This window comes from Carassius auratus, chromosome 47, assembly GCF_003368295.1.
Source record: "Carassius auratus strain Wakin chromosome 47, ASM336829v1, whole genome shotgun sequence".
In the NCBI taxonomy this organism is placed as follows: domain Eukaryota; kingdom Metazoa; phylum Chordata; class Actinopteri; order Cypriniformes; family Cyprinidae; genus Carassius; species Carassius auratus.
Window position 1 is genome coordinate 15633847 of NC_039289.1, and position 24856 is coordinate 15658702.

The following is a 24856-nucleotide window of genomic DNA, read 5'->3' on the forward strand; positions in this document are numbered from 1 at the left end:
AAGAAAAAAAAAGATTTGCTGACAGTTTCAATGTTAAGTGTAAGCATTCTGTAGCCGTTTTTTCTTTGTTCACTTTTTTTTTTCTTTGCTTTTAATCTGTACTTTTGTTTGTTTGCACGCATTGTTAAAGGTTTTCAGCTACAAAACATGATGTGTAATGTTCAAGCTTATTGTGTGTAAGCTTGTTCAAAAATGACGGAAACAATAAATGTTGCTGAAAAATAACGTTTGTCTCATTAAACTTAATTTAAATAAACGAATATTAGTTTTTTTGTGAGCTCAGATATTCGAATGTGATATTTGCGGAAAACGCCCATACTTAATTTGAATGGAAAGGTTATTTATTAACAAATCAAACCATTTTTCATGTTAGACATTGTGAGTATAATTTTGTAAAAATAATTTAATTAGAATTTTTTCACACCTAGCATGCCTAGATAAAATCCTGGCTGAATTCAGATTAGCGTCCTAATACACTACTCTTGCTATTTCTGACATATATGTATTTGAAATAGTATGAGTAAGTTAGTATGCAATATCGAATTCAGCCCATAATTTCTTCGCTGTTATTTTTTTCATAAATGATCAAACTTTATGTATGTCAGTGAATTTTACAAATATTTAACAACCAATGAAAAGCATTAAAACAGCTTGTGTTAAATCTTGACTTAACCTCACAGCTCAAAGCTCCTCGTAGCTCCGCCCCTCCTCCTCCGGCCAGCTGAACGTAATCAGTGATCTTGTAAGATTAAATAAAGAACTGTTTTTTTTTTTTTTTTACAGCGTTTTCTTTACTCAATAAATACTATGTCTATAAAGGTTAACATTTTATATTTTTGATGTCTGAGACGCCGGAGCGGTGAAGACAGAAAAGGGTAAACCAGAGTAGAATTTACTCTCGCGCGATCAACTGGAGAGCAGTCCGCGGTCGACCGACAGGTTGGGCACCCTTGACCTAGGGACTCCTTTAAGAACCCATTAATAAACTAAACTCCAACAAAACTAAAGTGCTAACAACAAAAGCACAAAACACAAATGGAGTCTTTCACTACTTGTACAAACATACAACTAAAACCACAGTAGTACACAACTAAAAAGAAATTACACGAAGCAGCAAATTTAATCACACAGAATTAGAACCAAATAACTCCGTAAACTACGAAAAATTACTCACCCCAAACAAGCAACAGCTCACTAGTCCGCAAACTCAAATATATTATACTGAATTTTATTCTACACAATTGGACCCCACATACACAAAAGTGGCAGACCTTTTAACTCACCTATCTTAAATACGCTCCTCTTACTCCCTCCAAAAAGTGAGCATGGTTGCTGAGCCAAACATAATACAAAATACACGAGAAACACACGGGTACCGGCCTAATCCCTATCTATCTTCTGACGTGTACCAGGCACAAGGCGACTTTAAAAGTAAAAAACAAAAAACAAAACAACAACTGTAGACCATATAATCAATGGTCACACAGTTGTGAAATGCTTTCCCCCGACAGAGAACAAGTCTCCTCCCAGAATAACCTGGAAAATGAAAAAGGGCAAATTAATAAAAGAGTGACCCGAGGGAAGGATTTAATGCTCAACCCAGCTGAACGCTCACTCTATCTAACCGGGGAAACTCATGAATAATCACAAAAATACAACCATACTCAAAAAAAAAAAAAAATAACAGTCCCAAAGGTTTTTTTTTTTTAAGGAAACGGATGAGTCCCCATTATGTAACAACCCTTGCTCTTGTAAAAAGCAACATCAAGGTCACAAAACAATTTTACAAAATAAAAGAAGGTGTATATATAAGGCAAGAAGCGACTGTGACTGCACAAACTGTGGCTGCAGGAGCAGAGAGAAAGTGAGAGCATGTGAGCTGATGTTTAAAATGTCTCCTTACAGATGACGTCAATTAACCTGTTGACTGCAGTTGAGCTACTGAGTAACTGCAACGAAGCACACTCCCACATAACAACACCTCTGAAAACATAGTTATGTATATTATATTGCATTTCTGTCAATAGATCTTTGTAAATATGACACATTGCACCTTTAACGTAAAGCTTAGTTAAAGCATGAAATAGCGTCGTTCGGGCAGCCTGTGACAGGCAGTGTGAGCTGCTATTATTTGACTGCAGTGCAAATGTGTATGCGTGACACTCATATGTTTTAGCATCTGTCCTGTGTTCACTGTAACCACCATCCCGCAAAACATCTCACGTTCTAGATTCAAAGCATGCCTTCCATATGAACCACTTCTCCCTGTGAGTTTTCATGGGGCTACATGAATGCCGGACATCTGTAACTTCCACTGACTATTCCAGGCCTTGCCAGAGTAACATCGAAGCTGGTTATTTTTCTCATCTAGTCACAACAAGATTTATAAATAGACCTGTCCTTTTGAATCACATGGCATTGTTTTAAAAAATTCCCACAGAGTGGGATGAGCACAAACTCTAACTATGAACGTTAGAAGTGTTACAGAAGTTTAATTGCTGGCAAAAAAAGGAAACATGCTTTCCACTCTACAATTTTTTCTGGATTTTAATTTAATACAAATTGACATAAAATAAAAAAATGGTGGTAATCAAATGAAGGTATAATCCAATGCAAATAATGCAATGTAATTAATATTTAAAAAGGTCATTAAATAGAAATGTTAAATTAAAACTTAAAATTTGTGTGATACTCCTTAAAAAGTAATAAAAGTGAATCCTTTGAGTTTCTGTGTGTATCTGACAGTAGCTTTCTCAAATGAAATCAGCTGTGGAGATGAAGTTCATGTGTTCATGTTCTCATGTAGTGATACAGCAGATGCTGAAAACATCACGAGCAGTACGCAGGGTTGAGTATGTGTAGTATATGAAACTGTGCCACTCATTCATTGAGACATCAGAACATGCAGTCTTTATGTTTACACTAGACACTAGAGTAGAGTCCTAATTTAAATTTTTGCATTCAAAATTCGCCAAATTCCATGACATTCTGTGACCTTGTTAAGTAAATTCCATTTTTATGTGTTCCAACTTCCATCATGATTCAATCCAAGTTTTCTGCATTCCAGAAATTAGCTTTCAGTTAGTCAGAGAGATATGTATCTGATTAAAAATGACCCACTCTAATCTTAATCGCTCATTCATGATATCCTTCCATAGGTTTTATTCCCTGTCAGGTTGTCTTAAATTGTTAACAAGTACTTGTGCGTCAATCTTCTTGACTTTTTCTGTGTTGACATATCCTATATATTTTCTGCCATGGCATCCTCATCAAGTCAAGTTGAGTCACCTTTATTTATGTTGCACTTTATCCAATACAGATTGTGTCAAAGCATCTTTAACAGGAATGTTAAACAGGAAAAATGCAAGAGGACAATAGAAAACAGCCATTTTATCAGTTCATTGTTGATTCAGTGAAGTCATTGCCCAGCTCAGTTGTCTTCCAATAGTGTCTGTGCATTTGAGTCAACAGTGTTTGCCAGAAATTGTGCATAATATCTCATCAATCAATCAATCACCTTTATTTATATAGTGCTTTAAACAAAATACATTGCGCCAAAGCACTGAACAACATTCATTTGGAAAACAGTGTCTCAATAATGCAAAATGATAGTTAAAGGCAGTTCATCATTGAATTCATTGATGTCATCTCTGTTCAGTTGAAATAGTGTCTGTTTTAATTTGCAATCAAGTCAACGATATCGCTGTAGATGAAGTGACCCCAACTAAGCAAGCCAGAGGCGACAGCGGCAAGGAACCGAAACTCCATCGGTGACAGAATGGAGAAAAAAAACCTTGGGAGAAACCAGGCTCAGTTGGGGGGCCAGTTCTCCTCTGACCAGACGAAACCAGTAGTTCAATTCCAGGCTGCAGCAAAGTCAGATTGTGCAGAAGAATCATCTGTTTCCTGTGGTCTTGTCCTGGTGCTCCTCTGAGACAAGGTCTTTACAGGGGATCTGTATCTGGGGCTCTAGTTGTCCTGGTCTCCGCTGTCTTTCAGGTCAGTAGAGGTCCTTTCTAGGTGCTGATCCACCATCTGGTCTGGATACGTACTGGATCCGGGTGACTGCAGTGACCCTCTGATCTGGACACAGACTGGATCTGGTGGCCACGGTGACCTCGGAACAAGAGAGAAACAGACAAATATTAGCGTAGATGCCATTCTTCTAATGATGTAGAAAGTACGGTGTTATGTGAAGTGTTCCGGTTCCAGTTTACCTAATTAATGCAGCCTAAAAATCCTTTAACGGATTTGGATATTAAAAGCATATTAGTATGTTATGTGTATGCCAGGTTAAAGAGATGGGTCTTTAATCTAGATTTAAACTGCAAGAGTGTGTCTGCCTCCCGAACAATGTTAGGTAGGTTATTCCAGAGTTTAGGCGCCAAATAGGAAAAGGATCTGCCGCCCGCAGTTGATTTTGATATTCTAGGTATTATCAAATTGCCTGAGTTTTGAGAACGTAGCGGACGTAGAGGAGTATAATGTAAAAGGAGCTCATTCAAATACTGAGGTGCTAAACCATTCAGGGCTTTATAAGTAATAAGCAATATTTTAAAATCTATACGATGTTTGATAGGGAGCCAGTGCAGTGTGGACAGGACCGGGCTAATATGGTCATACTTCCTGGTTCTAGTAAGAACTCTTGCTGCTGCATTTTGGACTAGCTGTAGTTTGTTTACCAAGCGTGCAGAACAACCACCCAATAAAGCATTACAGTAGTCTAACCTTGAAGTCATAAATGCATGGATTAACATTTCTGCATTTGACATTGAGAGCATACGCCGTAATTTAGATATATTTTTGAGATGGAAAAATGCAGTTTTACAAATGCTAGAAACGTGGCTTTCTAAGGAAAGATTGCGATCAAGTAGCACACCTAGGTTCCTAACTGATGACGAAGAATTGACAGAGCAACCATCAAGTCTTAGACAGTGTTCTAGGTTATTACAAGTAGAGTTTTTAGGCCCTATGATTAACACCTCTGTTTTTTCTGAATTTAGCAGTAAGAAATTACTCGTCATCCAATTTTTTATATCGACTATGCATTCCATTAGTTTTTCAAATTGGTGTGTTTCACCGGGCTGCGAGGAAATATAGAGCTGCGTATCATCAGCATAACAGTGAAAGCTAACACCATGTTTCCTGATGATATCTCCCAAGGGTAACATATAAAGCGTGAAGAGTAGCGGCCCTAGAACTGAGCCTTGAGGTACTCCATACTGCACTTGTGATCGATATGATACATCTTCATTCACTGCTACGAACTGATGGCGGTCATATAAGTACGATTTAAACCATGCTAATGCACTTCCACTGATGCCAACAAAGTGTTCAAGTCTATGCAAAAGAATGTTGTGGTCAATTGTGTCAAACGCAGCACTAAGATCCAATAAAACTAATAGAGAGATACACCCACGATCAGATGATAAGAGCAGATCATTTGTAACTCTAAGGAGAGCAGTTTCAGTACTATGATACGGTCTAAATCCTGACTGGAAATCCTCACATATACCATTTTTCTCTAAGAAGGAATATAATTGTGAGGATACCACCTTTTCTAGTATCTTGGACAGAAAAGGGAGATTCGAGATTGGTCTATAATTAACTAGTTCTCTGGGGTCAAGTTGTGGCTTTTTTATGAGAGGCTTAATAACAGCCAGTTTGAAGGTTTTGGGGACATGTCCTAATAACAATGAGGAATTAATAATAGTCAGAAGAGGACCTATGACTTCTGGAAGCACCTCTTTTAAGAGCTTAGATGGTATAGGGTCTAACATACATGTTGTAAGTTTAGATGATTTAACAAGTTTATACAATTCTTCCTCTCCTATAGTAGAGAATGAGTGGAACTGTTCCTCAGGGGGTCTATAGTGCACTGTCTGATGCGAAACTGTAGCTGACGGCTGAATGGTTGCAATTTTATCTCTAATAGTATCGATTTTAGAAGTAAAGTAGTTCATAAAGTCATTACTGCTGTGGTGTTGGGAAATGTCAACACTTGTTGAGGCTTTATTTTTTGTTAATTTAGCCACTGTATTGAATAAATACCTGGGGTTATGTTTGTTTTCTTCTAAAAGAGAAGAAAAGTAATCAGATCTAGCAGTTTTTAATGCTTTTCGGTAGGATATGCTACTTTCCCGCCAAGCAATACGAAATACCTCTAGTTTTGTTTTCCTCCAGCTGCGCTCCATTTTTCGGGCTGCTCTCTTTAGGGTGCGAGTATGCTCATTATACCATGGTGTCAAACTGTTTTCCTTAACCTTTCTTAAGCGTAAAGGAGCAACTGTATTTAAAGTGCTAGAAAAGAGAGAGTCCATAGTTTCTGTTACATCATCAAGTTGTTCTGAGGTTTTGGATATGCTAAGGAATTCGGATACATCAGGAAGATAACTTAAAAAGCTGTCTTTTGTGGTAGAAGTGATGGTTCTTCGATACTTGTAACAAGAAGTAGAATTTACAATTTTGGCTATATGAAGTTTACACAGAACTAAATAATGATCTGAGATATCATCACTTGGCTGAATAATTTCAACACTATCAACATCAATTCCATGTGACAGTATTAAATCTAGAGTATGATTTCGACAATGAGTAGGTCCTGAAACGTGTTGTCTAACACCAATAGAGTTCAGAATGTCTATAAATGCTGATCCCAATACATCTTTTTCATTATCGACATGGATATTAAAATCACCAACTATTAAGACTTTATCTGCAGCCAGAACTAACTCGGATGTAAAATCACCAAACTCTTTAATAAAGTCTGTATGGTGCCCTGGTGGCCTGTATACAGTAGCCAGTACAAACATAACAGGGGATTTATCATTAACATTGGTTTCTCTGGATAATGTTATATGAAGCACCATTACTTCAAACGAGTTATACTTGAATCCTGCCCTCTGAGAAATCCTGAAAACGTTATTATAAATTGAAGCAACACCTCCCCCTTTGCCTTTTAGACGCGGCTCGTGTTTATAACAATAATCTTGGGGGGTGGACTCAATTTAAAATAATGTAATCATCAGGTTTTAGCCAGGTTTCTGTCAAGCAGAGCACATCTATATTATGATCAGTTATCATATTATTTACAAAAAGTGTAAACAATATCTCATACCTCAAGTCTAATATCTGTCAGTGTACAGTGTTTGTCTTGGGTTACGCGTGAGCAAAATGTAATTTGTCTTGACACTGTTGTGATTTGTAAATATATACTTTTAAATATAGAGTAAATAAATATGTCATTTTTGTCTCACTTAGTGCCTAGTCTGTGTGGGTGTCACAGAGCAGTTGCTTCTGCATGATATGTCTCAGAAAGCAGCTAGAATATAGGAAAATATATAATCTAATTATGATAATATGAAAGGCTGGGCTGAGCAGATTCCTGAAAGAAAGTCCAGAAGCTACATATCAGCCCGGGTGTGCAGCACAAGTGTTCTCGGGCTGCTGATGTAGCTCTGTAAAGCTTATTAAACAGAGCTCTTCCTGAATTAGCTTCATCAGTCTTCATTCATGAGCTGGCGTTGCCTGGCTGACATCACTGAGGACGCATCACAGAACTAAAAATGAGCTTCAGCACTGAGGCATGATGGGATTATTCAGCCCTTCCCACTGTCCTCCTTCCCACACGTGTGCATCTCTCTGAGCTTCTTTATTCATCCTACCACATAAACTATCCAAGCATGTGATCTTCTCTGTTATATTAGTGTTGCTTTGTGTGAATATTACACATTCAACTGATCTGATATCTGATCTTATGGTGATTTCGCTTTAAGTAGCATCAGAAAAATGGAAAGATATGAGACTTATAATACATTATAACTAGTAAAACTAGATGCAACGTGTTCATTGTGTTATAAATAATCATATTCTTAAAAGCTATAACCACAAATAAGTAAATATTAAAACTGTTCTTATGAATATTCATAAGATGATACAACATATTATAACATATTAAGGTTTTTTATAATGCATTATGCATTCATTATAATGCTTTAAGAATACCCTTATAATGTATTATAAATACAGGCTTCATGGAAAGTGTTACCAAAAAGCTATTAAGGGCTTGAATTAGTATTATTATTAATCACTATTGAAACAATTTAAACAATAACCTGGTATAGATCGAGTCTTGAGTCATAGTGTGCAGTTCAGATGATATCTTTGTTGAATTCAAAGCATACACAAGATCTCAGAGATTGAGCGGTAAATTTTGATGTTGCAGGTGTGGTGCTGGTGTGTTTTGAGGGTGACTCTGATGGCTACATCAATCTGGTGGCATATCCATATGAGGAGAGTGAGGGGCTGGACCACGAAGAGCTGTCCGAAAGAGATCAGCCTCGCCGAAAACACTCTCGCCGTAGCCTCCACCGCTCCAGCAGCGAGCACAAAGAGGACCGACCAGCTCACGATAGCGAAAGCAATGACAAGTGAGTGAACATCCATGTACTGGGCATTTGTGTAACAGAATCCACTGCTGATGACGAGATAGAGTCGTTCTGTATGAAATCAAACTGTGCTTTAGACTGAGGATCTTCAGATGACATGGCATTAAAACAAAGTTACCAACCTTAGCAAAGAACAGCGTTATTTTAGTATCAATTTACTATTAGTTTTTTATTTATATTTTGAATCAGTTCTCATTTTTTCAGCATTTGTTTTATGTTTTATTTTAGATTGTATGATTTATTTTTATATTTTACTTCAAGTAACATTTTATGGTTTTAATTTTAGTTTCAGTTTTTTTTAGTTAATAATAACCCTGGTTGCAAAGGTCAAAATCTCGGAGGTGGAACAGAGGTGCTGAAATTGAACTGATTACACTGAAAATGTGATCTCTGTGATAATAACAAATAAATAACAAACAAAGCATCTGTCTGAATCAAACGTGTGTATTTGCCAAGCATACATTCTCATATAAAATAAGTTCATTTTAAGAGTTTGACAATCAACAAAACATTTTCAGTAGTCGCACTTGCACAGCATTGTTGGTAATTAGTGTGTCTGTGTAGTCTGCAGGAGTTGAAGAGTCCTCGCCTGGACCTGCATTCAGATGTGCCCTTCCAGATGCTGGACAGCAACAGTGGCCTGAGCTCAGAGAAGATCAGCCACAACCCCTGGAGTCTGCGCTGCCACAAACAACAGCTCAGCCGCATGCGCTCCGAATCCAAAGACAGGAAACTCTACAGTATCCTTCTCTAAAACAGCACAGTTTATTCAGAAACTTTGGTTCAGAAAAAAAAGTGTGTAATTCATGGACAAATAGTCAACTACATTAAATAGCTTGAAGCTTGCAATAATTAGCTGCTTGACTGAAACGTCATAAACCCTTAGAATTTCTCTAAAGTATCCCTTAAATCCCATTAAGTGTTGCATAAAGCCCCTTAACTGTCATTTTCCTAAGGATAACATAAAGCTTGGAAAATGTCACCTGAAGTGTTATACAAAGGTCTGCTACAAGTCATGATCGGCCACTTTATATGTTAAACAGGTTTTAATTTACGCATTTATTCACAAATAAACATTGATCAAATTACATGCAGCACATAATTAGCTCAAAGGTGAATGCATCACACTCGAGCAAGTTTATAGTACATATTTTATTCCTGTATTTTCCTACATATTAACTTGAGATGACTTGAAACACACATAAACATTAAAGGGTTAGTTAGATGTGATGTGGTTGAGGATTTGAGAAATGGATTTCCTCAGAAAAAAGAATGAAGCACTTTATTCAGCAGAGATCATAAACATGAGTAAGGCTCTTTTTATGTATTTATATACTTGTACTAGTTTTCACATAACGTGTAAACATTTAACTAGTTAAACTTTTTCCAAAGACTTTTTCCAAACTATAATTCCTGACTAAATGTATAATCAAGTGAAACACTATGAAGTTTCAATAACAAAATACAATACTATACCATTCAAAAGCTTGATGTAAATAATATAAATGTAACAAATAAAGAAAACTGCAACAAATGTAACAAACAATGCTGTTCTTTCAATTTACGCATTTATTCACAAATAAACATTAATCAAATTACATGCAGCACATAATTAACAAATAAACAATTTACCCCCCCCCCCTAAAAAACCTGAAAAATATACTCAGCCCTTTTCAACATTAATAATAATAATAATAATAATAAATGTTTTTTGTAGAATATTAGATTGTTAAAAGGATTTCTGAAAGATTGTGTGACTGGAGTAATGATGCAAAAAATGCAGTTTTGAAAGTCAGCTTTGATTGTTCCTAATAAACTGTTTAACTGCTCCCCCAAGTGGATATTAAATTATGTTGTGGGATACTTAAATATATTCTTAATAAACTTCAAACATAAAATTATATAGATTTATTTTGTTCTCACAATCTTTCTTGTAAGTCCTCCCTCACAGTGGCACAGTTGAATGAGAGGCTCATTATGCAGCTCATTATGCAGCTCATTATGCAGGGCTTTGTCTTCTCAGGTGTAAATCACAATGATATTCATGATAGTTGACGCCTACTCGCATATGACTTTTACCAACAAAAAGTGTCTTAGAAAATTTAAATCAATATATTGTTTTCTGTGGGTGAGTAAACAAGATGCTTTTCACATCATTCAGAAAGAAAAATTCTAGGCTACAAGCTCCAGTTCTCAACAGTCCCAGGAACCAATGTTTTTTATGTGTTTATTTTGCCTTATTCAAGTGATTTAACATTTTTAGTTTTTCACTAACCACACATAACATTGTTTTTCTCAAAAACACAATCATGTACATGCATGCATTTCACATATTATTATAGCCCAGTTTGTGTTGATTACAGTGATATTAGACTTTACCCATTTAGATATTTAGTCAGGGCATGACAAAACTTCTACAGGCCCCAAAAAACCCTTAGACTCCAGAGAGTTAAAGTTTTAGTTTAGTTTATTTGAGCTGTTCAGAATCATGGTTGTTACAGAAGTCATAAACTTACACAGTAATGGAAGCTCAAAAGGAGTAGGCTGAAGCAAGGAAGCTTATATGCGCCTACCCCTAAGTACAATACTCTCAGTACCCATGGATTTCACATTTGTATTCCCAATTGTAGCTCAATAAATAACACTGCATTTAACAATGTATATTACATTGATAAGGTTACCATAAAATGTGCAAAATTCAAGTATATCATTTTCATACCCTGGCACACATCACCACGAGCGTACACCTGTTTATGAGTTAAATTTCCAACCATACTATCAGTAATATGGACGTTACAAATTGCAGCATTTGAAATGGTTAGAGCTTGTAGCTACATTCCACATCCAATGTTTATTGTCACAAGCGTATAGGGATAATTGTACAAACTGTGTTTGAGTTACAGGATACATCTATTGTACTACATCTACATTAATAAGTATTTTCCATAAGGCATTATGTCGTGAAGGATAACATTAATACAGAATCCTGTATACTACTAGAAAATTTACACCCACTGCAAAAAACGATCATAACTGGCACAACTGACATGACCAGTCTCCACATTATTCACTTCTTTCAATTATTATTATTATTATTATTATTATAGTAATTTTTGGTTAACCATATGTTCATTATGATTTTTATCAATTCTATAATTCAAGTATTAGATTCAATAGTATCACATTACTAACACTATTGTGTAGAAACACTTTTTTTTGTACATATTTTGTCTTGTTATTACCTTGTTATCATTATCATCTCCATAGCAACTGGGTGTACATTTACAGCATTCATTTTGATGATGATGATGATGATGATGATGTGTACCCTGTCTTGTGTTGCGCATTAAAAAGCCAGGGCATGGGCTCGTTGGGAGTGGATCTTGGCCCCATCCAGCAGGCCCGCCCAGCTACCCTAAATAATTGTCTTAGCGGGTGATGTTTATAACCTTTGCTGTGTCATGCATTTAAAAAGACGATGTTTTATGAGCCAGTCTGGAGGAGGGAGCCCTTCACCCGATGGGGCCATGTCTCGTCTTCCCTAATTCTCTTTTGTCTGTCGTGTCGTGATAGTAATGACAATGGTAATAAACAGCATTATTTTAACTCAATATCCTCATTTTAATTATGACAGATCATGTGGAGACATTGGTGACAGTAGTTGTATCAGCACGATATGATATATTATACTCATTTTAATAGATAGTGACAGAATTCCTGCTTAGTGATTACTTTTGACATATTGCCTTAGGATACTTCTCTTAAATTGTTTTTTGAATTGATGAACATTTACAGCACTTTTTAATTCATCCTTTAAGTCATTCCATAAGTTCACACCTCTTCGAGTGACACATTAGCTCCTAAGGGTAGTACGAACACACTGCACCTTAAAATTAAGCATTCCCCGCAAATTATATCCGCCTTCTCTGTTGGTGAATAAATGTTGGATGTTGCTATGAAGTTGGTTAGCTCTAGCTTTAAATACAATTAAAAGCACTTTTAGTTTTATTAAATCTTCAAGTTTTAGAAGGTTAGATTTTATAAACAGTGTGTTGGTATGGTCCCTGAAATCAACATTGTGCACTATCCTAATAGCTTTTTTTTGTAGTTTAAATACAGTCTCTAGATGGCTACTGTAGGTATTTCCCCAAATCTCTGTGCAGTAACTGAGGTAAGGTAGTATAAGCGAATAGTACAAGATAAGGAGAGCTTGTTGGTCCAATAGATATCTACTCTTGCCCATAATAGCAATATTTTTTGCTAATTTAGTACGTATGCTGTTTATTTGTGGTCTCCAGCTAATATTGTGTCTAAGAATCACTCCTAAGAATTTATACTCTTTTACTCTTTCTATTTCAACTTTGTTAATTTTGATTTGAAACTGTACATCCTCCTTACGTTTACCAAATAACATCACTTTTGTTTTCATTATATTTAATGATAATTTGTTTTGATTGAACCATTTTTTAAGTTTATCTAACTCCACTGTGATCTCATTCACAATTAGCTGAAGATTTTTGCCTGAGTATAAGATTGTGGTGTCGTCGGCAAATAATATAAATGTAAGTTTAGGCGATACATAGCACAGATCATTAATGTACAACAGGAACAATATTGGTCCCAGTAAAGAACCCTGGGGGACTACACAAGTAATGCTCCTACATCTTGACCTTTGCTCACCTACCTGTACAAATTGCTGTCTATCAGTTAAGTAAGACTTCACCCAGTTATATGCAAGACCTCTTATCCCATTTTGTTGTAGTTTCTGTAAAAGTATTTCATGGTCAATAGTATCGAACGCTTTTTGGAGATCAATGAATATACCCACCGAGTACACTTTGCTGTCAATTTTATCACTTATATGTTCTATTAGATCAATTAATGCATGAGCAGTTGACCTATTTTTTCTAAAACCGACTATGATTGACTATCATGAAGTAAACTATGGCTGCTAATAAAGCCATTCAGACGTGCAACCTTTATTTATATAGTGCTTTAAACAAAATACATTGCGCCAAAGCACTGAACAACATTCATTTGGAAAACAGTGTCTCAATAATGCAAAATGATAGTTAAAGGCAGTTCATCATTGAATTCATTGATGTCATCTCTGTTCAGTTGAAATAGTGTCTGTTTTAATTTGCAATCAAGTCAACGATATCGCTGTAGATGAAGTGACCCCAACTAAGCAAGCCAGAGGCGACAGCGGCAAGGAACCGAAACTCCATCGGTGACAGAATGGAGAAAAAAACCTTGGGAGAAACCAGGCTCAGTTGGGGGGCCAGTTCTCCTCTGACCAGACGAAACCAGTAGTTCAATTCCAGGCTGCAGCAAAGTCAGATTGTGCAGAAGAATCATCTGTTTCCTGTGGTCTTGTCCTGGTGCTCCTCTGAGACAAGGTCTTTACAGGGGATCTGTATCTGGGGCTCTAGTTGTCCTGGTCTCCGCTGTCTTTCAGGTCAGTAGAGGTCCTTTCTAGGTGCTGATCCACCATCTGGTCTGGATACGTACTGGATCCGGGTGACTGCAGTGACCCTCTGATCTGGACACAGACTGGATCTGGTGGCCACGGTGACCTCGGAACAAGAGAGAAACAGACAAATATTAGCGTAGATGCCATTCTTCTAATGATGTAGAAAGTACGGTGTTATGTGAAGTGTTCCGGTTCCAGTTTACCTAATTAATGCAGCCTAAAAATCCTTTAACGGATTTGGATATTAAAAGCATATTAGTATGTTATGTGTATGCCAGGTTAAAGAGATGGGTCTTTAATCTAGATTTAAACTGCAAGAGTGTGTCTGCCTCCCGAACAATGTTAGGTAGGTTATTCCAGAGTTTAGGCGCCAAATAGGAAAAGGATCTGCCGCCCGCAGTTGATTTTGATATTCTAGGTATTATCAAATTGCCTGAGTTTTGAGAACGTAGCGGACGTAGAGGAGTATAATGTAAAAGGAGCTCATTCAAATACTGAGGTGCTAAACCATTCAGGGCTTTATAAGTAATAAGCAATATTTTAAAATCTATACGATGTTTGATAGGGAGCCAGTGCAGTGTGGACAGGACCGGGCTAATATGGTCATACTTCCTGGTTCTAGTAAGAACTCTTGCTGCTGCATTTTGGACTAGCTGTAGTTTGTTTACCAAGCGTGCAGAACAACCACCCAATAAAGCATTACAGTAGTCTAACCTTGAAGTCATAAATGCATGGATTAACATTTCTGCATTTGACATTGAGAGCATAGGCCGTAATTTAGATATATTTTTGAGATGGAAAAATGCAGTTTTACAAATGCTAGAAACGTGGCTTTCTAAGGAAAGATTGCGATCAAGTAGCACACCTAGGTTCCTAACTGATGACGAAGAATTGACAGAGCAACCATCAAGTCTTATACAGTGTTCTAGGTTATTACAAGTAGAGTTTTTAGGCCCTATGATTAACACCTCTGTTTTTTCTGAATTTAGCAGTAAGAAATTACTCGTCATCCAATTTTTTATATCGACTATGCATTCCATTAGTTTTTCAAATTGGTGTGTTTCACCGGGCTGCGAGGAAATATAGAGCTGCGTATCATCAGCATAACAGTGAAAGCTAACACCATGTTTCCTGATGATATCTCCCAAGGGTAACATATAAAGCGTGAAGAGTAGCGGCCCTAGAACTGAGCCTTGAGGTACTCCATACTGCACTTGTGATCGATATGATACATCTTCATTCACTGCTACGAACTGATGGCGGTCATATAAGTACGATTTAAACCATGCTAATGCACTTCCACTGATGCCAACAAAGTGTTCAAGTCTATGCAAAAGAATGTTGTGGTCAATTGTGTCAAACGCAGCACTAAGATCCAATAAAACTAATAGAGAGATACACCCACGATCAGATGATAAGAGCAGATCATTTGTAACTCTAAGGAGAGCAGTTTCAGTACTATGATACGGTCTAAATCCTGACTGGAAATCCTCACATATACCATTTTTCTCTAAGAAGGAATATAATTGTGAGGATACCACCTTTTCTAGTATCTTGGACAGAAAAGGGAGATTCGAGATTGGTCTATAATTAACTAGTTCTCTGGGGTCAAGTTGTGGCTTTTTTATGAGAGGCTTAATAACAGCCAGTTTGAAGGTTTTGGGGACATGTCCTAATAACAATGAGGAATTAATAATAGTCAGAAGAGGACCTATGACTTCTGGAAGCACCTCTTTTAAGAGCTTAGATGGTATAGGGTCTAACATACATGTTGTAAGTTTAGATGATTTAACAAGTTTATACAATTCTTCCTCTCCTATAGTAGAGAATGAGTGGAACTGTTCCTCAGGGGGTCTATAGTGCACTGTCTGATGCGAAACTGTAGCTGACGGCTGAATGGTTGCAATTTTATCTCTAATAGTATCGATTTTAGAAGTAAAGTAGTTCATAAAGTCATTACTGCTGTGGTGTTGGGAAATGTCAACACTTGTTGAGGCTTTATTTTTCGTTAATTTAGCCACTGTATTGAATAAATACCTGGGGTTATGTTTGTTTTCTTCTAAAAGAGAAGAAAAGTAATCAGATCTAGCAGTTTTTAATGCTTTTCGGTAGGATATGCTACTTTCCCGCCAAGCAATACGAAATACCTCTAGTTTTGTTTTCCTCCAGCTGCGCTCCATTTTTCGGGCTGCTCTCTTTAGGGTGCGAGTATGCTCATTATACCATGGTGTCAAACTGTTTTCCTTAACCTTTCTTAAGCGTAAAGGAGCAACTGTATTTAAAGTGCTAGAAAAGAGAGAGTCCATAGTTTCTGTTACATCATCAAGTTGTTCTGAGGTTTTGGATATGCTAAGGAATTCGGATACATCAGGAAGATAACTTAAAAAGCTGTCTTTTGTGGTAGAAGTGATGGTTCTTCGATACTTGTAACAAGAAGAAGAATTTACAATTTTGGCTATATGAAGTTTACACAGAACTAAATAATGATCTGAGATATCATCACTTGGCTGAATAATTTCAACACTATCAACATCAATTCCATGTGACAGTATTAAATCTAGAGTATGATTTCGACAATGAGTAGGTCCTGAAACGTGTTGTCTAACACCAATAGAGTTCAGAATGTCTATAAATGCTGATCCCAATACATCTTTTTCATTATCGACATGGATATTAAAATCACCAACTATTAAGACTTTATCTGCAGCCAGAACTAACTCGGATGTAAAATCACCAAACTCTTTAATAAAGTCTGTATGGTGCCCTGGTGGCCTGTATACAGTAGCCAGTACAAACATAACAGGGGATTTATCATTAACATTGGTTTCTCTGGATAATGTTATATGAAGCACCATTACTTCAAACGAGTTATACTTGAAGCCTGCCCTCTGAGAAATCCTGAAAACGTTATTATAAATTGAAGCAACACCTCCCCCTTTGCCTTTTAGACGCGGCTCGTGTTTATAACAATAATCTTGGGGGGTGGACTCATTTAAAATAATGTAATCATCAGGTTTTAGCCAGGTTTCTGTCAAGCAGAGCACATCTATATTATGATCAGTTATCATATTATTTACAAAAAGTGTTTTCGTAGAAATGGATCTGATATTCAATAAGCCAAGCTTTATCATTTGTTTATCCATATTGCATTTGTTTTTTATTTGTTGAACCTCAATTAAATTGTTAACCTTAACTTGGTTTGGACGTTTTTTGTATTTTCTAGTTCGTGGAACAGACACAGTCTCTATAGTGTGATATCTAGGTGAAAGAGTCTCTATGTGCTGAGAATTAACTGACCTCTGTGACGGGAGGCAGCTAGCAGACGGTCGGTTTAGCCAGTCTGTCTGCTTCCTGACCTGGGCCCCAGTTAGTCAAGTATAAACACTAAGACTATTTGCCATATTTCTAGACAGAAGAGTGGCGCCACCCCAGGAGGGATGAAGACCATCTCTTTTAAACAGGTCAGGTCTGCCCCAAAAGCTCGTCCAATTGTCTATATAACCTATGTTATTCTGTGGGCACCACTTAGACATCCAGCCATTGAGTGATGACAATCTGCTATGCATCTCATCACCACGGTAAGCAGGGAGGGGACCAGAGCATATTACAGTGTCTGACATCGTGCTTGCAAGTTCACACACCTCTTTAAAGTTATTTTTAGTGATCTCCGACTGGCGAAGTCGAACATCATTAGCGCCGGCATGAATAACAATCTTACTGTATTTACGTTTAGCATTAGCCAGCACTTTTAAATTTGCCAAGATGTCAGGTGCTCTGGCTCCCGGTAAACATTTGACTATGGTGGCTGGTGTCTCTATATTCACGTTCCGTACAATAGAATCACCAATAACTAGAGCACTTTCATCAGGTTTCTCAGTGGGTGCATCACTGAGTGGGGAGAACCTGTTTAATGTTTTGATCGGAACAGAAGAGCGGTGTTTTGACCCACGACTATGCTGCCTCACCGTCACCCAGTTTCCCTGCTGCAGGGGCTCTGCTGGAACCGAACAATGTACAGGAATCCCTGAGCTAGACGCATCCAAAGCCATATCTAGAGCCCTAACATTCTTACTGTCCTCAATTAAAGTTTGGATGCGTGTCTCTAATTCTGAAATCTTCTCTGTCAGCCTAACTGTTTCCCTGCATTTATCACATGTGAATCCCTCATCAGCGACAGAGATAGATAAACTGTACATGTGGCAAGAGGTGCAAATAACAATTGTAGGAGAAGCCATTACTCACCGTGCTTGATGAAATATTCTTACTGCGGTTGTTTGATGAACTTGTGGAAACGTTTTTCCAATATTTTTGATAATTGAGAAAGTATAGAAATAGGTCAATAGTTTGTGAACTGATGACTATCCCCGTTTTTGTAAATTGGAATGACCTTTGCGATTTTCATGAGCTGAGAAACTTTAGAAAAGATGTGTTGCAGATATAGGTTAGAGGTGTTTCTATATTACATATTACTTTCTTAATTATGGCCATATCAAGGTCATTCCAATCTGTAGACTTTTTATTTTTCATTCTCATTTGTTGCAGTCAAAAACATTGAGTGTGCAATTTTATTTGTGCAGCCAGCATAATTATAATCTGAGGTGGCAATCTTTGATGCAAGTTCTGGGCCAATGTTAACAAAAAAATCCTTAAATGCGTTAACAAGTTTATCCATATTTGTTACTTTTTGGTCATTTTTTATCATGTAATCAGGAAACATGGCATATTTATAATCTTTATTAATTACATTATTCAATACTCCCCAAAAACTTTTCATATTATTTTTATTTTTCTCAATCAGATTTCTGTAGTACAGTTTCTTACAAGTTTTTATAATACTTATTAATTTATTTTTGTACTTTTTATATTTTACTTTCGACTCTTTCGTCCTTTTCCGTATAAAATTTTTATATAAGATATTTAATTTTTTTTACACGCATTTAACAATCCCTTTGTCATCCATGGACTTGTTTTATTCATCTGCGTAAATGTATATGTTTTTACAGGGCAGTGTTGATCATATAAGCTATTAAATGTTTACATCATTTCTCCAAGAACATCATCCCAATTTTGTTTGGACAGGCTTTGGTTAAGACTATTTATTAACTGTTCAGATCTTAGTCTAATTTTCTTTGTTATTGTTTTACTCATCTTTTTTGTTTTTATTCTTTTTTCATAGGATATAAAAATTGGTAAGTGATCGCTGATATTATTAACCAGCAATCAACTTGATATGTTAGTATTCTGAATATTTGTGAATATGTTATCGATTAAGGTAGCGCAGTGTGCAGTAATCCTTGTGGTGGGCGTAATTGTTGGATATAAAGAAAGACTGTACATAGTATCTATGAATTTTCCAGTGGGTCTATGCAATTTTGCTTTTAATAAATCTATGTTGAAATCCCCACATATAATTAGATCTTTATGATTCCTATAAAGTACAAATAAAGTATGTTTTAAAATAATAAATCAGATTAAAGTCTATCTGAACAACCATATGCAGTGTAATTCACTACAGCTGTAAAGTGCTGCAAAAGCTTTTAAAAAAAATTGAAAAGTGCTTAAATTTGACTTCAAGGAAGGTGTAGAGAAACAGCCGCTACTATGGAAAGACTGCTATTTTTGTGTATTGTAAAGTCTTTCTTGTAAAGGCAATTGTTATCCCGAAACTTGAGCCAAGCAAGAATAAATGTCATGCCATGCACAAACATTTCCAAAGTAATTTGGCATTAGAGAAAATGAGGAAAGTAGAAGCTTTTCTGTCAGCAGAGTGATGATTTTTGCCACGACCCATTGCATTTCCACAAGCTGAGCAACAGGAAGATGATGTTCATTTCTTTAGGACTCTCATTTGAAATTCTCCCAAATCCTCATTATTCATAAATGATTTAATGTGCTTCTCAGTAGAGAATTGTTTGTTTCTAAGAGAGGTTTTGACTATATGATTGGCAGGCAGATAATATTGTCAAGCTTGTCAAAGTGAGTGGGCTCATTGGAAACACGCTATTATTTTAGATTTCCAGTAATACGATCGAACGTCTGACCTAAGAGATTATCAGTAATAGCACAGTCCAGACTTTTCCCTTTCTGTATCTTAACTTCAAGATGTTCTTGTAATTTCTTAAATAATGGATAATTACATCTACAGCTAGCCAATATACTCTAGAAACAAGCTGTAAGTTTAAAAACAGCACTGTTAACACTGCACTTTTAAGAAATATAATAAAGCATTTTTTAGTAACAAAGCTGTTTTATTAATAGAAGTCACATGGCAGTGCAGAAAATCAAGTTTGTGTGCTCCTAAATGTTTCAGTGTGTATTGTGACTGTGTATTAATTAGGAATAGTTATTAAACTGACTGGAACGTTGTGCATTTATGTTGCTAAATTAAGTCTATGATTCTTGACCCTAAACCTTCACCAGAATTCCTGCTGTTGGAGAATGTAGTCCATCATTTTGTCTACCCCTGCATCCTGGACTTGAAGATGGGCACCCGGCAGCACGGTGATGACGCGTCAGAGGAGAAAGCCGCCCGGCAGATGAAGAAGTGTGAGCAGAGCACCTCGGCCACATTAGGAGTGCGTGTGTGTGGCATGCAGGTGCGTATGGCTTTGACCCCAGACACGCTTAGTTGAGCAATATCAATGATTGGGGTATTTACACTCTTACAATTAAAGGTTCTTCATTGGTATCCATAGTTTCATAAAGAACCTTTACCATCCATAGAATTGTATTGTACAAAAAAAGCTATTTTTAGTGGAAAAAGGCTTCTTCAAATGTAAAATTTTCTTCACATTTAGAAAAAAAAAACAATTAATTTAGGAACTGTTAAGCTTCTGAAAATTTTACAGTTAGTTGGGCCATAAAACCCTGGCCGTTGTCCCCGAGGAAGCCCCGACGAGGCACGATCAAGCCCCGGAAGTGAGAGTGGAAACGCGACTGGCCCTGGCACACGCTAGCACGCCGGTTTAAGCCTGACAGTGGAAACACGGCTACTGACCCCATTGTACTCATTACCTTTCTGGCAGTAAATAATCTTTGCAGAAAAGAAAATGATGCACATATGGACTGAAATTAATCTTTGCATGTCATAATTTATAATGGGCTAGTTGCATATCTCCGCCATCTTGGATTTCCGGTCTTGCGAGTGTGTGCGTAGATATTTCCGGTTGTGCTAAACGTCAGTGCAGAGAACCAAAATATTTCCTTCTATATGTTTACAGGATTTATAATACCACTTCAAATGCAAATAAGATATACACTGCTATTATCACTATACTATAAATGTTAACTGAGCCAGTGGATCTGAAACTTATGTATGTTTGGGTCTGGTGGATGAATTAAATACACTAATGTTCACTACTGTTCACGAAATGAAAGTTGAACTCATGGTGTGTATACACAGCTAATGTATTTTATCTTCCCAAATATGAGAATGTACAAATTACTTATTTCTCTTAAATGTTTGCATTATTTTTTTCTATTATTTTCTAATATTTACCTTGTGAGACGTGGGCTGCGATTTATCTTCAGAAGTATTCATTTCTCAATAGTACACGTTCATCAGTCTTCTTTCATCGTTATTTTCACAACATATTTTATTATTTTACACAGTAAAAAATACGTGACTAATTTTAATATCTGTTTAATCTGATAATTAATGCAAAATAATAACAATATGGCTGCTCATAGACAGATAATGATTTATGCTGCAGATCTTTCACAAAACAAATAAACACAAACACACATGAATGCAAACAGCGATCTTTTTTTAAGGCAAACCTGCCATAATTATATTACGTTTAATTGTGTAGTTACAGTTATAAATTATGTTATCAAATAAAGTTAATAAAACATGCTTTATCAGAAATCTCTGTGCGTCTTGTTTGACAGTCAGAAACATTGATCTTACATAACAGTCAGAACAAAACCAGCTCTTTGAAAATGAAAAGTATTGCATATTTGAGAGGTTTGTTTGAAAGAAGAAATCCCTGTGGACCTAACAGAAGAATAAAGCAATCTCCGCGATGTATCTAGATGAATTTCCACACAGAGGTACGCAAAATGTAGGGAGGATGTTTCCCCATGTTTTTGATATACCACTATCGGCTGTTAAATTTTAAAATCATTAATTATATACATCTAGCCAAGTTTCGTATGTAAGTTTCCCTTACTGTCAATGCGATCGTTGCAAGACCGGAAATAAGTATGCACACATTCACGTCGCTGAAGCTCACCGGCGCCATCTTGTGCTCCTAGCCCATTGCAAATGCAAACATACTGTTCAGCCCTAAATATTCAGTATAAAAGTACTAACTTATAAAATGAATCCTGTAATATATTAATATTTATTTAGGGTTATTGATCTGTGAGGCAGCTGTTGTTCATGTTGGATCTCGAGAGCAGTGAAGTGGTTGATTTAGACTTCCAGTATTGATGTGCTCTGCTAATAATTTCAGATCTGATTGCCTGAAATGGTTCACACATTGCTTTGTCTCTACAAAAGCTTGCAGCTTCAGTGTGCCTAAAATCCGCTGTTGAATCAACTTCACTTTTAACAAAACCTTTCTGGCATTCTCCTACATTTACAGCCCTGAAATGACTGCATTGTGCATAGACATCTTTTCTTACATATGTTAACCTGCTTGTGCAATGAGCACTTATTAAGAAGTGATTCATATCAATATATTAACCTGTATAGGTATGGCAGAAACACTTGCATTTATTTAAGTAGGTTCTACCTCCCACCTGTCTGCGGTTTCCACTGCCATTTCTTGAGCCTTTTTCCACGTAAGAGATGTGAACAGTAGGGATAAGTTTTGGGAAGTCGTTGCTTAGTTGTTAAAGAGTTTGACTCTTTAAGCCAAAGAAAGTTTTGAAAACAGTATAATTAGACCTTGAAAAAATTTAACAGGCAATTTAATTCTCCTAATTTGCAACCCAAACTGACCATTGTAGTCCTGTTACCTGTTTATTCAATCATAATTCAAGCTCTCTCTGTCTCCATGTTTGTTCTGCAGGTCTACCAGATGGACACTGGTCATTATCTATGCAGGAACAAGTACTATGGCCGTGGTCTTTCTATTGAGGGATTTCGACATGCACTCTTTCAGTTCATGCACAATGGAACGCAGCTGCGCAAAGACCTTTTTGAGCCAATCCTGGGCAAACTATGCAGCCTGAAGGCTGTGCTGGAGCGCCAGGCCTCGTACCGCTTCTACTCCAGCTCGCTGCTCATCATATACGAGGGCAAGGACCCCGAGTCTGTGGATGGCTGGCAGAAACCCTCAGAACTGCCATCAGAAAAGGAGAAACAGGCCACAGTGCTCGGGTCTGTGGAGAACCCGCCGGCCTTAGAGCCCCATACACGTCCTCAGTGTGGACGTGTGGACGTCCGGATGATAGACTTCGCCCACAGCACATTTAAAGGTTTCCGGGATGACCAAACTGTCCACGACGGACCTGACCGTGGCTATGTGCTCGGACTAGAGAGCCTCATCAACATTTTGCAGGAAATCCGCAATGAGAATCAGTAGCCGAACTCATTGCTTATTCAGTTGCAGCCTAGCAACTTCACGCAGACTGTTGTCATTTTCATAGAAAAACAAAGATGTTTGTCAAACTAAAGGTTTGTGTTTTGTGTGTCTTAGTTATTATTTGAACCATGAGGGATCGGTGCACACAATAAATGGAGGTGACTTCTGCCTATGAAGGTATGAAGGTCCTGCTGTAAGGAAAGAAATTGCTCCTAGCCTCCCCTCGACAGAAGGTGTTTTCAATTAGTTTGTCACATGGATTCAGCGCCACCATGTGGCCACTGAAGCACTGCAGGAATGAACCGTGAACTCAGGCTGTGTACACTGTCAGGGTCTCTCTTTGATTGTTGGATTGCTATTTAGAGAGAAAACACGTATGTGTGTGTGTGTGTGTTTGTGTGTGATTCTCAAGAAGAGAAGTCCAGGTCGCATTTCACCCCAAAATCCAAATAAGAAAGATGTTATATTGCATAAATAAAGCCTGTTTTAGGAGCTTTTAGATTTTTTTTACATTATTTTCATGATAAATTTAGCCTGAATGCATTTCTCCCCAAATTCTTCTTGAAAACATTTTCCAGACACAGAATTCATTAATCGTACTTTGCCATTTTAAATACTGTATCATTATTTGTTCACATCATACTGTACCAATGAGACTGATAGGGAAGATTAGTTATAAAAAATAATGTCACCATGCAAAAAAAAAAAAATCTTAACGCTTTTAAAATACTTAATGCAATGTTGTAGTTGTTTTTTGTTTTTGTTTATTTATTTATTTGTTGGGTGGCGGAGTGTGAAATATGAGATGTTCTTGTTCCCTGTATAAACACTCAGTATTTCTTCAGGAGTTTAAAAGGGAGCAAATTTAGCTCAGAATAGTTGGTCAAATCTTTACTTGAGGACTTGGGGGCATTTAAAGGAGGTTTTAAACCACTCGTCTTTGACAAGAGGATGAATCTGGACTTGTGGGAATAGTCGAATTCACAGCTTAACTATGCGAGCCTATTTAACCGGTCACATGATGCTTTTTTATTTTATTATTATTATTATGTTTTGGCCGTTTTGGTAGCTATCTTACTCTGTACATTTAAAGCAATCATTACATTTAATGTTTTTACATTTTTGTTGATCCTCCTCTGTGATTTAGCAGTCGTAGGGGTTTTGGTGGGATAATGTATTTTTAGTCTTGAATTTAGATTACCCTTGTGTTACAAGAGTCTTTCCCTGTCTGTAACGTGGTTATCATTAAAGAGAATTGTCTCACTGTAAAATAAATAAATAAAATAATTTTCTTAATCTGCCCAAATATTTAAACATCCTAAAAAATAAATCACCCTGAAAAGCAAAATTGTGTAAGGTATAAAGAATTGTTTGCAGATATTTTTACCCCTCTTTATTTAAAA

At 36.8% G+C, this 24856-nt stretch overlaps 1 protein-coding gene across 1 annotated transcript in view; it reads left to right on the forward strand.

Moving 5' to 3' along the window:
- The window catches only part of LOC113065226 (inositol hexakisphosphate kinase 1-like), a 77299-nt gene extending 52443 nt beyond the window's left edge, over positions 1-24856 (forward strand). The window contains exons 3-6 of the mRNA XM_026236494.1: positions 8225-8429; positions 9012-9187; positions 20341-20516; positions 22938-24856. Of these exons, the coding sequence (XP_026092279.1) occupies positions 8225-8429; positions 9012-9187; positions 20341-20516; positions 22938-23453 (1073 nt within the window). The 3' untranslated portion in view covers positions 23454-24856. The remainder of the gene's footprint in view (positions 1-8224; positions 8430-9011; positions 9188-20340; positions 20517-22937) is intronic.